General features: G+C 37.6%; 1 protein-coding gene across 4 annotated transcripts in view; it reads right to left on the minus strand.

The window, feature by feature from the left end:
• The window catches only part of LOC139690950 (proton-coupled zinc antiporter SLC30A5-like), a 56,095-nt gene that overhangs the window by 18,334 nt on the left and 20,709 nt on the right, over nucleotides 1–17,052 (minus strand). For all 4 annotated transcript variants that reach the window (XM_071588622.1, XM_071588632.1, XM_071588640.1 and 1 more), the window contains exons 4-10: nucleotides 15,712–15,866; nucleotides 15,245–15,460; nucleotides 14,948–15,051; nucleotides 13,402–13,622; nucleotides 9,611–9,841; nucleotides 2,099–2,255; nucleotides 1,782–1,964 (exon numbers count right to left, since the gene is read on the minus strand). In XM_071588622.1, the coding sequence (XP_071444723.1) occupies nucleotides 1,782–1,964; nucleotides 2,099–2,255; nucleotides 9,611–9,841; nucleotides 13,402–13,622; nucleotides 14,948–15,051; nucleotides 15,245–15,460; nucleotides 15,712–15,866 (1,267 nt within the window). The remainder of the gene's footprint in view (nucleotides 1–1,781; nucleotides 1,965–2,098; nucleotides 2,256–9,610; nucleotides 9,842–13,401; nucleotides 13,623–14,947; nucleotides 15,052–15,244; nucleotides 15,461–15,711; nucleotides 15,867–17,052) is intronic.

Consider the following 17,052-nt stretch of genomic DNA (forward strand, 5'->3'; position numbering starts at 1 on the left):
GTAAAATCGGCCAAAAAGGTGATGGCCATGGTTTTTCGAATGCATGTGGAATCATCTACATTAACTACTAGTACCAAAGATGAACAATAAATGGAGAGTATCACCTGCTGTTAAGTAATGGTTGACTGAAGAAATCAAGAAAATATGTTTTCATTTGGCAAAGAAAAAATTTTCTTCATTCAACACAATGCAGAGGTGCATGCACACCTGCAGAGTTTCCAAGGTGAATTATGGAATTACAGATTGCATTATTATGACATAAACAGTATTCACCAAATTTGGCTCCAAGTGACTTCGTTTTAATTTCAAAAATTGAAAAAAATGGCTCAAAGGAAAATGATTCAAATCAAACAAGGAGGTCATTGACCGCACAAATGCTTTTTTCGAGGACCTTCTAAAATCCTAATTTTAGGATGGTTTAAAAATGGAATAGAAACACTAGGAAATGGGTATCAAGCGAAAAGAAGATGGTTAAAAAAAATTTTCCAAGGACTTATTGAACAACCTGTGTACAAGGGCTGCCAAGGAAGTAATTTAACTTTTGGCCTAGCATGGCGGTGGGTAGGGCTAGAGCCACCATCTTGGTTTTTAACTGTCCCTACACTCAGTACGAAACCTGCTGTGGTAGGGTGCAGACTGTGTTTCTTCTACTTTGCTCACTGTGAACTGTCAAATATATCCTTCATTCTTCTATATATTCCTTCAATCTCTCTTGGAACTTTTCTGAGTCAACTATTATCTTACCCGACTTATCTCCAGCTGTTAGCACAGATCTTCCCTTCTTACATCCCAATAGTGATTGAACCTTGCTATATAACACACCAATTTCACTCTTCCTCTGAAAACTTTCTATATCCTTGTACGGCATTTTCCACCATGCGTCTTTTGCTTTATTTGTTGCCCATCTCACTTCATTATTTAACTCTTTGTACTTGCTTTTGCCTAACTCTATCTTAATAATTATCTCATCCATGATCCATAGTTTATTTGTCCTTTTCACATTAACGGTTCCCATACATAGTTTCTTTTATGACTTTCGATATCCCTTTTTTGATATATTCCCATTTTCCCTCAATACTACTCAGCTCTTTCCCCTCATTCGTGATTGTTTGTACAGCCTGCTGATCACTCCTTCCATGTCAATCCATTTAATGTGTCCACATTCCATTTCCTAACCTGCTGCCCCTGCCTTATCTTTCTGAAACAGACACTACACTTCATAACAACCAAATTGTGGTCAGAGTCGGCATCCACTCCCAGGAAGCTGTGTGAATTTATCACACTGTTCCTAAACCTGTGCCTACCCAGAATATCTAATCTAGCTGATAATAATAATCTAGCTGATACCTTTCTGAGTCTCCTGGCATTTTCCATGTATACCAACGCCTTTTGTGGTGTCTAAACCAAGTGTTGGTGATGACTAAAATAAACTAAGTGTTGGTGATGTCATCAAAATAAATGGCACTCACATACTGAAAGATGTGGAATACTAAAAAAATAAGGGGCAGCAAAATCAGGGATAAATCAGTGTGTAATTAGCTTCTGAAATCCTTAGTTTGTTGCTAAATGGCTATTAGTACAGGCAAATAATTTTCATATTATTGCCTCTCACTTTCTTTGCTCTTTTACCTCGCTATTCACGCTTCCAGGTTGAAATTTAATATCAAAGTTTAACAAATTAATTGCATTCTTGTTCAATATTATATAAAATACTAAGTTACAGGGTGCAGTATTCTTTAGACAAATAATATCTAATATTTCAAAAATATATTAACTCTCACCTAAATGCAAGGATTCCTAATAGGTTAACACAGAGACCAGCGACTGATACTGCAAGCAATTGTTGTGTTCCAACACTAGGTGGGTCCAGTAAACGGCCAACAGCTTCCCAAAATACAAATGAAGATATGACAACAAGGAAAAGGCCATTGGTGAAGCCAGATAAATCCTCAACACGACCATACCTTGCAAATAAATTTAAAGAAAATATGAAAGGTTGAAAAAAGGATTAAAAGTAGTTATATTCTAATAATTCAATTACACAATAGGAGCAAAGAAGTATAAAACCATTTTTTTAATATTATAAGAAAATACATACCCATAAGAGAATGTTTTTGAAGGCTTCCAACGTGCAACAATTGCAGCAACAAGGCCCATAAATAAAGCTGAGCAATCAAATAGCATATGGAAACCATCTGATATTAGCCCTAAACTATTAGTCCATATTCCATACAGAAATTCAATTCCAGTGAAGCCTGTCAAGGCAGAAAATAATTTTACCATGATTCAATATATTATCAAGTAATCTACCAATTAAGGTATGTTTTCCATGGACACAACTACCAAATAAATATTTTGTGACTACTAACAAAACACAAGGGGATCGAGATGGTGCGGGGGCTAACGTACTGGCTTCCCACCCAGATGGCCCGGGTTCAAATCCCGGTGGTGTTGAATATTTATCAGAGGTATCTCAATCCCCACTTGAGGTGCTTTGTGGAGGGCACTTTGAGGGACAATGCCGTCTGTCGGATGGGGTGTTAAGCTGCAGACCCCTTGGTGCCTTTCGTAAAGAGTTGGCTAATGCCAACGCCGGGTTTCTTTCCACCCTTCATCCTTTCCTGCCCATCCCCTAAGGCACAAATGACCTCAGCTGTCAGTCGCCTCCCCTAAATACTACTACTACAAAACACAATCCAGCAACCAACTCTACATCAAGTCCTTCTTCATCTCTATGTACTTCCTTCCTCCCTTCATACCGTCCAATATCCCTATCCTGTTCCTGATCTTTCCTCCTTTGCCCAACATTCTTCCTTCTCTTACAGTCTTCAACAGCCCACTGCCTTTCAATACACCCTTCATCCATTTGCCTCCATAGGATTTCTCCCAACAAACCCCTCTCTTTGCCCACCATACCAAGCACTTCCTCATTTGTTTTCTTCTCGGTCAATTTCACCTTCTCCATTCTTCTCCGCACCCACATTTCAAAAGCCTCCAATCTACATCTATCCTCCTGCTTCAATGACCACGTTTCCGCACCATACATAGCTACGCTACATATTAAAGTTTTTAAGAGTCTTTTCTTAATATCCTTACTCAACGCCTCAGTCATCAACTCCCTCCTCCGTGGGAAAGCCTCTTTTCCTAGCGCAATTCTTCTCTTTACGTCCCTACTATCTTGGCCAAGTTGGCCCAAAACACTTCGGAGATACGTAAACTGTTCTACCTGCTCTAGTTTTTGCCCTTCAGTTTTAATGTTTAGCTTAGCCTTTTTCTTTCAGAAAAATCGCATGACCTTTGTTTTATTAATATTGATTCTCATCCCATATCTATCACACTGAATTTCCAAATCACTCAGCAATGCTTGCAACCACTTGGCTGACTGACAAACTAAAGATTGGTTATCAGCAAACATAACTGATTTTACGAATTCCCTGCCCACTTTCATTCCTACCTCCAGTTCTTCCCATGCCTCTTTAATCATTTCCTCCACATATACGTTGAACAGCACCGGTGATAATGGACAACCCTGCCTTACATCTCTTCCTAAAACTGCTCATTTGGACTCTCTGTCCCCCACTTGTACCTGAGCAGTCTGAGACATGCACAGGCTGCGGATTAGCATTTTCAACGCCTTTTCAAAATCTACGAAACGGACAAATACGCCCTAATTGTATTCTATATTTCTCTCTATTAGTGATCTCATTACTGAAATGGCATCACGCATACCTCTCCCCTTCCTAAAGCCAAACTGATCATCCCCTAAGTAATCATTTACCTTGGTCTCCAGCCTTTTGTTGATCATCCTGAGAACCAGTTTAGCTGCATGCTATAGCAAACTTATTGTTCTGTGGTCCTCACATGATGTAGCCTTTATCTTTTTCAGAAGAGGAACTAACACTAAACTCAAAAAATCTTCCGATAAGATTCCTTTCTCATAGATGCTACGAATTAGTCCATTTAGTCTATTCCTTCCACATTTTCCTAAACATTTTAGTAGTTCGGCAGGAATGTTGTCTACCCCCCAAGGCTTTATTTGATTTCAACTCCCTTAAAGCCCTTTCTATCTCATTGCTGAGTATGCCTCGACCTAAGCTATCCTCTATGTCATTTTCTCTTTTTATATCTAACCTTTTTGGCCTAAGTTCTTTACTATACAGTTCTTCTATACATTCCTTCCATCTCTCTTGGATCTTTTCTATTTCAACAATTATCTTCCCCGACTTATCTCTAACTGTTAGCACAGATCTTCCATTTCCTTCTCTCATCTATCTTACTAATTATCTCATCCGTGATCCATTGTTTCCTTGTCCTTTTCACATTAACTGTTCCTATGCATAGTTTCTTTTATGACTTTCGATATCCCTTTTTTGACATACTTATTCCCATTTTCCCACGACAGTCTCTGCTCTTTCCCCTCATTCGTGATTTTTTGTACAGCCTGTGGATACTCCTTCCTTTTAAATCCAGTTTATGCTTCTACATTCCATTTCCTAACCCTTCACCCCTGCCTCATCTTTTTTAAACGGATGCTACACTTCATAACAACTAAATTGTGACTAGAGTCTGCATCCTCTCCCTGGAAGCTGTGCGAACTTATCACACTGTTCCTCAATTTGTACCCAACCATAACATAATCTAACTGATATCTTCCTGAGTCATCTGGCGTTTTCCATGTATACCTATGCCTTTTGTGGTGTCTAAACACAGTGTTGGTGATGAATAACCCTCGTCTTCTACAGAACTCAATTGCTTTCTCCCCACGGTCATTCCTTGTACCAAAACCGTAGTCCCCAACCTCAACACCATCTCTTACTTTGCCTAGCATCGCATTTCCATCTCCCATCATTATGAAATGTTTCCCTGAGGGAACACAAGCAATTATGTCCGCTAATGAATTGTATATCCTATCGACTTCTCCTTCCTTATGATTGCTTGGAGGCACCTGAACAATGACCAAGTTCGTCGACTCTGCTTTTATCTGTACTAGTAATTTTCTATCCGTTGCTGGTTCTATGTTGACTACCCTCCTTCCTACCTATTTATTCAACATTATAGCAACCCCTCGTTGGCTCTCATTCACGCCCCTGTATATTATTCTATAAATATTACTCCAGTAATCCCTGCTATCCTTCCAACTCACCTCATATAAACCTAAAATATCTATATTTCCTCTCTCCATCTCTTGCTTAATATTCTCTAATTTTCCTGTCCTCAATAATGTCCTAACATTCCAAGTTCCTATTTTAACTAATTTGGTCTTCTTCTTCTACGTCTTCTGTCCTGCTGCTGGCAGTTTTCTTTTGCAAGGGTTCCGTGAGATAACAACCGCGAAAGCTTTGTCTCTACTGCTGCTGGGAATGACACAAGGCTGATTGGGCCAAGTCCCGTTGTTACCAGGCTCATATTCTCCATTTTGTCCATCATTATATTCAAGGGATAATAATTGATGTGGTTTCCTTTAGCATTCCTCCATAGTGCTTTTAACGTGACACCATTACTCAATGGCTGCCCCACTGGCATCAGACGCCTTTGCAGCAGCCTCACTGAGGAACAGATGCTGTGTGGACTACCGTTCATCTGGCTGCTAACCTTCAACCTATCTAGCATAAGTGACCCTACCAGGAGCAATTATCATTACTCCCGTGAGCACAACTCTAGGGGTCATCAGAATGCACAAGCCCTTCTGCGGAATGCCAATCTCTTCATGGACCATCTCGAAGAGACTTTCCTTTCACAGCAACTCTTCCAACCTCTTTTCTGGGTGCACTACATAGATGACATTTATATTCTCTGGAAACACGGCTCCGAGTCTCTCAATAATTTCTTATTGTCCTTAAATTCATCTTTCACTGTTCAATTCACTTCTTCCATTTCAGACTCCACCATCAACTTTCTTGACACCAACATCTCACTTCACAAAAACAAATTTACCACTTCAGTAAATATCAAAGCCACTAACAATCAACAACACCTACATAATACAAGCTGTCATCCTTCCCACACCAAACGCTCGATTCAGAACTCTTTCTCTATCTGCAAACACTGGATTTGCAACACCAAGGCCACTCTTAACTAATACCTCCACAATCTACAACATGCATTCCACAAATGCGGTTACCAAGAAAAGCTTTAACAAAATAAAATCCACCGCTCCACAGATTTTCAATCTTTTGAAATTCCCACCCATAACCACCATCTTTAATTCCCCTCCCAGCATTCGCTGCACCTTCCCCCCTTCTTCCCCCAGACTCCCATGTTTTTCTCAGAGAATTTTCAGTCTTACTTGAAGAAGGCCTCGGAGAAGGCTGAAAGCTCAAACATTCTACAATGTGAGTGTCCTCTATCTGCTATGTGTTACCTGTTTTATTATATGAGGTCTGTTCAAATAGTGTTGCGAATTTTGGATTTTCATAGTTGACATACATTTGATTTTCGATTTTTTTGTGGCATTATGTTGTTACTTATGTCTCTCACTTATGCCGACAATTTCGACCATTTTGAATGTTCATTTAATTGTTGACAGCTGTTTTGCTTGGACGGTTTTGGCTGGTCTTCGAGTTTTACCTGTTCCAAAAAATGGATCAAAGAATCTGTATCATATTTTGTGTGAAAAACCGAATTAAGTGCAAGGACGCATTCCAAAGGTTGACTGTAGCATATGTAGAAGCTACCTTGGGCCGAAATAACGTTTATCAGCGGTACAAAATGTTCTCAGAGGGCCAAGAAGATATGAACCACGAGGAGCGTGCCGGACCACCGAGCACGTCAACAACAGACAAAAACATTGATGAAGTGAAGAAAATAGTATCGGCCAATCGTTGAATCATGGTTAGAGAAGTTGCTGAGGACCTAAACATATCGATTGGCTCATGCCATTCCATTTTTACCAATGATTTGGGCATGACACGGGTCGCCGCAAAATTCTTACCAAAATTGCTCAATTTCAACCAAAAACAGCAACGCATTAACATTGCTAATGAGGTGTTGGACTCTGTCCGCGACAACCCTAATTTGCTCCAGAGGGTCATAGCTGGTAATGAATCATGGGTTTGTAGCTATGACGTGGAAACCCCCAAACTCCCAATCGTCCCAATTGGAGCTGCAGCACGAGCCAAGACCTAAAAAAGCGCGCCAAGTTCGGTCGAATGTTAAAGTTTTGCTCACAGTTTTCTTCGATTGCAGGGATCATGAGTTCTTGCCACACAGTAGAACGGTAAATAAAGAATATTACCTGCAAGTAATGCACAATTCGCGCAAGGCAATCCGCCACAAACGCCCGGATATGTGGAAGAACAAATATTGGCTTTTGCACCATGACAACACCCCTCCACACACATCACATCACTTGTGCATGAATTTTTGGCCAAAAACAACACACTAATGATGCCGCAGCCACCGTATTCCCCAGACCTGGCCCCAAGTGACTTTTTCTCATTCCCGAAACTGAAGAGGCCCATGAAAGGACGATGCTATGCTATGATTGACGAGATAAAGACTGCATCGAAGGAGGAGCTGAACAAGGTCATAAAAAATGATTTTTTGAAGTGCTTTGAGGATTGAAAAAAATGTTGGCACAAGTGTATAACATCTAATGGGGATTACTTTGAAGGGGACAAAATAGATATTCATGAATAAATACATAATTTTTGAAAAAACACAAAAGTTGTGATACTTTTTGAACAGACCTTGTATAACTGTGTGCATGTGTACATATATATATAAGCTTGACGGCATGTGAAATTCACACATTAGGGTAGGGGGACCAGTTCCTGTCCCTGTGCGGATTATGGTTTCCCAGGAAGACCTGGTACCTGAAAAATCACATAGCTCGGGGGGAGCTGAGAGTAACCAGATAGGCTTGCCCAAGAATCAAACCCGAGCCCCCAGTCAGTAACCCAAGGCTCTAACCTTGGACTACCCTGACTCACATAAAAACATGTATATATGTATTCATTCAAATGGATACGGAGATAAGGAAAAGGGATAGGAACACATATAAAGGACAAACAGTGAAATTAAAAAATCAAAGCAGTAAGTGAAGCAGCAGTGTTTGAAAGATTTTCTGAATGAAAATAATCAATTCTAATGACCATTTATTTAATTTAATCACAGTGCATTAATAGCAGATTTAATGGTACACTGTACTGCCATAGTCATACTAAGGAAACATATTAGTCTATTCACCTGCTAGAGCAGTTAGGGCATTACACTCAATAACAAATCAAAATACAAGAAATACATCATAATAATTTGAAAAATTAATGGCATTAAGCAGAAGAGAAAATGGGTCATTTTAGAGGTCCATAAATGCTCACATTCAAATAAATACCAATACCAAAGCTAGATTTTTTTTAAATGATTGGATACTTCCCACACGGACCATAATATTTATTATTAAAGGCAGTCTGAAACTTAAGATAAGTTTTGAATGGGCACAGTGACTTAACGTTGCTACACTTCTAAGACTCAATTAGATATGACACTAACAATGTAACAGTGTAAACTAAAAATAAACCATTCTTCAATGCTGCATACTTTTTGCCCGCTTTAAAGCCCAATCCGAAGCCAATTTTCCTGATCTTTTCCTTCACTTAACCCAACATAAACCCTTCTATCAGAGTCTTGAATATTCCTATGCCATTAAATGTACTCTCCAATTGTCCTATGTCCTTTATATTTATCTTTTCTCTCCTCAAATTTCTTTTATCTTCTCTTCCATTGCCTCAAATGTTTTTGTTTCCCCAACATTATTTTACCCAATCTTATTTACACCCACATCTCAATTGCCTCCATCACCTTCTTGTCCAAATGACTTAAGTTTTGCAGCCATAAAAAACTATGCCCCATGACAGATGTTTACTTATCTTTTTTTAAATCTTGACTCAAGGTTCTAATTGCCAAATCCCTCCCCTTGCAGAAGTTTCTTTACTTAATAAAACTCTTCTTCCTTACATGTACCAACTTCACCCATTTTCATCCAAAACCCTTCCTAGAGATAAATTCCTAAATGACTCTATAGTTTATACCTCCCAATTTAACATTTAACTTATCCCTTCCTATTTATGAATAACCTCATTTTCTTTTTTTTTCTAGATATTGATCCTCAATAGCTTTTACAATTGATTGGTCTTGTAATTCAATAATGATATTCAATCCTTTGGCTGAAATGCTAGATCATCTGCAAGTCTCACTAATTTGAAAGAGAAAGTTATCAAATGACTCCCCATCTGCTTTCACTCCTATCTCCAGCTCTCCCCATGCCTCCCATTCTATTTCCTCCACACTTTTTCAACTCCCACAATAGTATTTTTAGCATTACATCATCACTTAAATGACCATACCACTGGAATCATATGCCTTTGCAGCTTTCCCATCGAGGGAAAAATGGTACTGCCTAAATGAAGTAGCATGTATTTTTCATGGAATATTACACACATTATACAAATTTTCCATGTATAGATTAAAGATTATGCCATCCATTAAAAAAATAAATAAGAACCTTCAAGGTCAAAGAATAGGGATATTATGAATCTACAAAGAAGGGGAATTACAAAGAATATTAACCATACAATTGTTTCATCAAGAAATAATATCCTGCAATACTTACTCAGATTTAAACACAGAAAATAAAATATACGACGGCTGTTGCTATCATGTAAAACCTGCTTGAGGGATGTGAAACCAAAAGCCAAAGCAGATTTAACGGAATGGGGAAAACCAGCACTACCATAGCCATTAGTGCTTGCAGTGAGGTTGTATAGTGGAATGCCCGCTTCTGAATATCCCACCAAAGATCCTTTAGCACCGGACTGAGTATTGGATGTAAGGCTAAAGGCACCTGTTAAAAAAATATATTCATTACTGCAGGATAATATACATCAAAGGTAATACTAAAGTGGGAAAATAGGGTAATACAAGATTCACAACATCAAAGCATAAATGGAATAATAAGATAAATAAGAATAACTGAATGACCGTTACATAAAGACCAATATGAATTATTACTGTATCATCTCAGGTATCAGAGAGACCAAATAAATCTAGGCAGAGTGTAATTATGAAAAACATGAATTTTTCAAAGGCAGCAGCAGGATTAAGGTTTGCTTCTTTAAGAAAAGTGACTGTAGTTAACCTTTGAAACTAATTGTCCCTCCTGTTTAAAGAATTTAAACCATCATCTAGCTGTGCTATAGAGAAGAACAGACATAAAGTGGAAGAAGTAAGCCTCATGTAGCATTAGATTTGCCTCAGCTGACAATGTGTTCCAGTGAAATTGAAATTTCAATGCAGCATCACAAGTTACCTCAGTAATTGCTGAGGGTGAATTGAATATGTTCAAAACTTGCACCACTACCATTGACACAATTATTATTATTAATAGCTGACCCGGCCAACTTTGTACCACCTATTTGTACAAACTATCAATGAACAGTTTAGTTACACCATTTATAAATCAAGAATGGCTGTACCGATTTTAATCATACAAAAAATTCAATAAAACTATGAAAAATATTACAATGGCTTTTCAGAAAGACATTTTCTTCATTCAATCTATATATGCATTCAGGTTTATTCTCTTGAGTTAAGCACCTGCTGATATACAGCATTTTTTGTTATTTTATCAAGCGTAAGAACAAATAAAACGGATGGTTTACCAATACGTGAACATGCCAAATATGAAATGGAGAGCAACATGGGTTTTCTAGATTCAGACCATCAACACTCGATGATTGGCCTTGTGATTTGTTAATCGTCATCACGAATGCAACACAAATTGGAAATTGAATTCATTTAAACTCAAAGACCATATCGGTTGGGAATCCTCAGAATGAGAACTTCCTCATCTTTGAATTTCACTTTGAGTATAGTCACGTGGATCACATTGATCATCAGTTTTTTTATCACCAAACGCGTTCCATTGCACAGTTTTGGTCGGTTTAGGTTTCGAAGCATCATAACCACCAAGCCAACCTTCACCTGTTAATATTGCGGTGATAAGCCACGCACATCCAAGGAGTTAAAAAATTTAGATGGATAGTTGGTGACTTTGTCTTCGTTTGTTATAAAGTCAATAGATTTGAATGAATGCAGAATACCAACGACTTGATTCTGAATTACAAAGTTTGTCTTCCACATATTTGTTCTTAGCCGCCAAAATTGCTCGCTCACTCAATCATTTGTGATTTTGTGGTTATCAATGATGTTTGGGAACACTTTGTTGATGAGCTCATCTTTCGATGAAACCAAATTGCAAAAATTCCAAGGAAAGGAAATCAATCCGCTCGATTCGTCAACAGGAACAGGGCCATTACTGATGGTCAACAATTGCTTGGAGAAATCTTCAGTAGATGAATCGTTCAGCAATGTAACTCGCATGTTTGTTGTCAGTAGAAGTTTCTTCACATGGCACCACAGATTTGATGATTTGAGGCAAGCTTTTATTTCATCGGCAGCAGTCAATATTGGACTCTCGAGTCGATGGGATTGCTACTAAAATTTTGGCCGTGGCGAACTGTTTCAAAATGTTACATGCAACTTCTTCAGAATTTTGTAGGTTTAACGGCAACTTTAATGCCGAATGAGCCATAGGCATTCTTCCAAAAATGTGGCCGCTATTCCAGAAGAGGCAACTGCTAGCGCAACATCCGACTTTGTACGAACAGTCGCCAAAAGCAATGATAGGAGGAATGTCTTACCAGTTCCCCCAGGGGCATCCAGGAAAAATGAGCCACCATTTTAAATAAATAAATGAAAGGACTAACTTTGTAGTTCCACACGAACAATTTATTCACACGACCCGGGTTTCGAAGTAAAACTTCATCATCAGGTGAGCTCTCTACATTTGCAGCCCTTCTTATATATACAGCCAGGGCGGGGGTGGGGTGGAGATAATCAGGAAGGTTTGGGAGGGGCAAGAAACAAATAAAGCCTCAGGAGCCTGCTCTCCCACACAAAGGACAGAATCCCATATAAGGAAAAGTGTGGAGTATATAAGCTAAAGTGCGATTGCGGAGCAATATACATCGGACAGACAGGGAGGAAATTCCAAGAACGAGTGAAGGAGCATCAAGCATGTGCAAGAAATAAAAGGATGAACTCTCAATTCGCAAAGCATTTGATTGATAATAACCATAAAAGTGATTTTGATTTCAAAATTTTACATGTTGAAAGCAAAGGCTATAGATTAGACGCCTTGGAACAGTTGGAAATTTTAAATAGTGTTTGTTTAAATGAAAATATTGTTAACGAATTTCTGTATGCCTCCCACTCTCCCCTCCTTAAAGTCCCAATCCTCACGGTGGCCGATGACAAACCCCCCTCCCCTTCATCTAACCCTCTCTAATCCCCTGACTCACGAGAGCTCTACAATGTAGACTTCTCCCTCCCGCTCCACAATCCTTCAACCTTGCGGAGGTGACGCCAAACTGCCCTCCCCTCCGGCACGCAAACCCATCCTGACTTTACCCCTCCCAAACCTTCCTAATTATCTCCACCCCACCCCCACCCTGGCCGTATATATAAGAAGGGCTGTAAATGTAGAGAGCTCACCTGATGATGAAGTTTTACTTCGAAACCCGGGTCGTGTGAATAAATCGTTCGTGTGGAACTACAAAGTTAGTCCTTTCATTTATTTATTTATAATGAATCGGTTCCATAAAGTTACACCAGAAACCATCAGCCACCATTTTCATTATCAATTGCCTTCATTAATGTATCTATCATATTCTTCCTTCTGTTGAGGATTCAGCAGAGATACATTAGTTTGGGCTGATTGGTCTAATTCATGTCGATCATATTCACGTTCATGTCCCAACTCTTGATTAAACGCGGCATTCATTCCACAAACTAGCGCTGGCATTCCTAACTTCACTAATAAACTGCTGCACATGAGGTAACACATGTCTCCAATCAACAGCAAAGCCTGGTTATGCAACTTAATTAATTATATACTAATCAGTTATTTCTTTTTTCATCAACTTATTTACAAAAGGTAAAACAATTGAGCATAATATTAATGCTTGCATCCATCCTTCATATGTGCTGATTTTTTAGATTAACTCAAAGAGACAATATGAAATCCAATGTAACTGATTGTAACTACCTAATTACATGCATACTTGGATCACAAATTCGTCATGGTCAATGGAACTAACTACCTCAGTTACATGTAAATACGATGCAGGAAAAATTGTTGGTGATATACATTTACAAAGTGAACAATGGTAATAAATACACATATTAAAATAAGGATACAGCAAGAAATAAGTGTAAAATCTAGAGAATAAAGTTCTTCCAGAATATTAAAAGACTAAAAATGATTTTTAGATATTTCCTCAAAAATTAATATTTCATATTTATTTTAAGGTATTAATTAGAGTTACTGTATAAAGAACTAACCTAAGGCAAAGAGGAGGCATGCCATAATGCCTCCTCCTGAAAGCACATGCTCCTCTGACTGAAGAATAGGAGAAAAGGTACTGACTGAAGTTTTAAGATTGCTCTGCAAATCAGTTTCTCCCATGGTAAAAGCTGGACCAGAGTTCCATGAGTATGCTATAATCAAAGCGCCAAACATAACTGACAAGGACCCGTAACGAGCTGTGTATGGTAATCCCAACCTAGAATTAAGTCAAAATTAAAGAAAATATACAGCCATTACATGAAATTCACCAATGAAGATTACTAAGTGTAAAGTACACTTTTTACATCCTAATGTATTTTTGAAGGGGAGTGAGAGGGTCAAGGAGGGTTACTTTCAAAATTATATCATTTCCTCCTTATCACAGTTCCACCAGATTGCTAATCCTAGCAGGCTAAAATAATAATAATTATTATTTCATTTACTGATTAAAGTATCAGGTTCACGAGTGGGTATCATCAGTCATATATGCAAATACTGATATAAGACAATCTCACATGCAAACATGACACAAATAATTGTGATACTAAGTTCCTCTCTAAGAACCTAAATATAATAAGAATGCTTTTATAATAGCTACAGATACAAAATTGATTCAAGTGTTTCCATAGAAGTAATTAAAAATTTTGCAGTTATGTATTTCATTAAAAAATTTCTTTTTTACAGTCATTTCACTTATTACAGGATGTCCACGGCTCAAAATTTGGGAATGCATGACATGCATCTTCTGTTTTAAAATCCAGAATAAAAGCAGCTAAGCAATTAAGTTAATAACTGCATGAATACCCAGGGCAATCACTTTAAGTTTAGTTCAAATTCTAGGAAGAAGGATAGGACCCATTTTGTGTCAATTAGTGTCAAGACACTCTAAAATTAGAGTTTATGTGCTTTGGAAAAGAGTTAGATCACAACAGTTAGAGAAATGGTTGAGCATTAGGATTTGGAGCCTTTTGATACCAAGCAGGTATGACAAATCTAAAAAGGCAATGGGTCGAGTAGCTTCAAAGATTCAGCATATACTAACAAGTATTAGGAATCCCATTCACCCCTCTATGATTGTTCAAGGTAACATATAGGCATGGATGGCCTTGTTATCTTTAATGAAAGAAAAGGGTATCTGCTGTATCCACCAGGTTGGCAGTTTGGGAGTATGTGGCACCGGTATTCTGTTGCATGTTTGCCAGAACAAAGGAGCTAAATAATGAAGTCATTAATCACAGAAGTATTGACTGCAATAATCGTAGGTCCAAATGCTAAAAGTATCCACTGATTTTACCTACTTGCATGAAGGTGCATATAAATTATGACTGAGATTGATGAGAGTGAAGATCACCCCTTATTTCAACTTATTAAGAAGTCATTTGAAAACTCTCATGATTTTATGTTACAGCTCAGAATGGCAAGTACCTTGTCTACAAGTTCTTTCAGACATGTACTATATTTTCCAGGATATGTGGAATGAATATGACTTTGCTGTTCAATAAAAGTATGTAAGTAGTTAACTATTACTATCAAAAATCTTACCTTTGAGAACAAACCCCGTCAACATAGTAATCTTGAACAAAAAGAAAGAGAGCCACGATAGTGATTAGGATAAGAGCTGTGACCCATGATCCATTTGATTTCACCTGAAATAAAGAACATTTTCACTACTCTAAGAATAAGGCTAATCATAAATTCAACTTTCTGAAAAGCTTTAAGGTAAAGTATTGATCATCAATAATATGAAACCTTAGTAAAAACATTAAATAGTACTTATGATTGGCTCTGGGAGTTTTCCCCCAATATGAACATGTTTCAATTTGACACTATAACATTAACCTCTGAAAACTGGAAGATGATGATGGATACTGGGAGTAAAAATATTCCTTCAAAGAGAGTGGCCAGTGCATGTAAGCGCTTTGATGCTCCAATTCCTCCTCCAGAGTTTCCAACTGATGTTCCAGTTATAGACACTAATTTTGCAGCAACACGCCTACCAAATGCATTAACACCTAGACGACATGCTACAAGGCAGGCTAGTAGACATACCCCTAACTGAAGTAATAAGAGGAACAATGAAAGGAACATTATTTTCATAAAAAAAGCACTAAGTGATGGAAATATACTCAGAAATTTCATATTTTTAAACAAATCACATGATGGCAAAAAGAATAGGAATATTTGATCACATTTATGAAGCTTGTAGACCAAAGTTGGACATAGTGACTACGAATCCATTCCCATATAGCTTCATTGGCAATGTTAACATGCACTTAAACTAAAAGAACCAAAGTCTAAATAATTACTTTATGATCAGAAAGTCCAAGCCAAGACCGTGGGTTATAGATAGTATGCACATCTTCGTCTTGCGTTGGCTTGTCATCATGATCAAACAAAAGAAGTGAAATAGTGCCAAGAGCAAATACTGTGGTTCCACGTACAATGCTACGGCCTCCAACACCTGAAAAATTGTTGGACATATGTACAGCATAGATAAGACCAAAAATCTATACAAATTTCCCCTGAAAAGCAATCAATGACATTAATGGCATTGCTCTCTAAGTTTAAAGAGTTTTAAATGAATTTCAATGAGCCATGACAAATTTAGGTTTTCATGGGAAAAATATCTCCTTAAGAGCATGGAAAAGCAACTAATTGTAACCACATCCACCAATTTCATGTCTTTTTCATAATAGTCTAAATATCCTAACCAGTTGTGTCACATTATCTTTCCTTATTTGCCTAAGAAGTCCATCATACAATGCCTGCATGTTCTACTCCAGCAGCTCTGTTCCAACTGACCTTAAATGTTTCATTGCTGTTGTCCTTTTCACTGTGATTTGTTCCATATGTATCTACCTGCTAGATGGTCTGGGACCAATAAAATTATTATTACTATCCATTCATTGCTGAAAAGATTCCAGACAAAAGAGAAACTGCATAAATGGCACATCACTTGCCATTGGTAACTTTATTAGGGATAATAACTGAGTTAAAGGTGGTTATTACGCAGCTGTAGAAAATACAATTTTTAGTGTATATAATAATATAGATAGATAGAGGTGGCAATTTGGGCAAAATTGAGACCTAATGGTTCCTTCTTCCATTTAACCCATAATATCTGACTACTGGAAATTAATAGGCATAAACCATGTTCTGAGCTTTAAATAAAGCCAGCCTGTGTATTACACACACAATTAATGATTTATTCTCCCAAACATTTTTATTTATTCATAAATTTCTTATACAATTCATAAAATTCTAATTTTTTCTAAAAAATGCACTCTATCCGATGAAATCATCTTGTACTAACCCAAAGCAAGCAATCGTGGAAAAATTTTTCTATACGATTTTGAAGAAATATAATCATAATTTTACTTAAATACCATAGAAATAATGCATGTGTGCTTAAAATGAGTACAAAGCCCTTCAATCAAAATATATAGATTGTTGGACAGCACCTCATTAACGCAGATGTGAGCTACAGCAAAAAAACAAGAGTGCATGATACTGGTGGAAACTGATACATTGTTGGCCAAATGCCGCCTTGTCCTCCTTCACCATGTTATGCTATTAGTATTATGCTACATACCTAACATTACATCTATATATTTAAGTAATTTATTAGGATAAAAAATATTTGAATG

Source organism: Hetaerina americana, unplaced genomic scaffold (assembly GCF_022747635.1).
Source record: "Hetaerina americana unplaced genomic scaffold, ioHetAmer1.1.p SCAF_1, whole genome shotgun sequence".
NCBI classification, from domain to species: domain Eukaryota; kingdom Metazoa; phylum Arthropoda; class Insecta; order Odonata; family Calopterygidae; genus Hetaerina; species Hetaerina americana.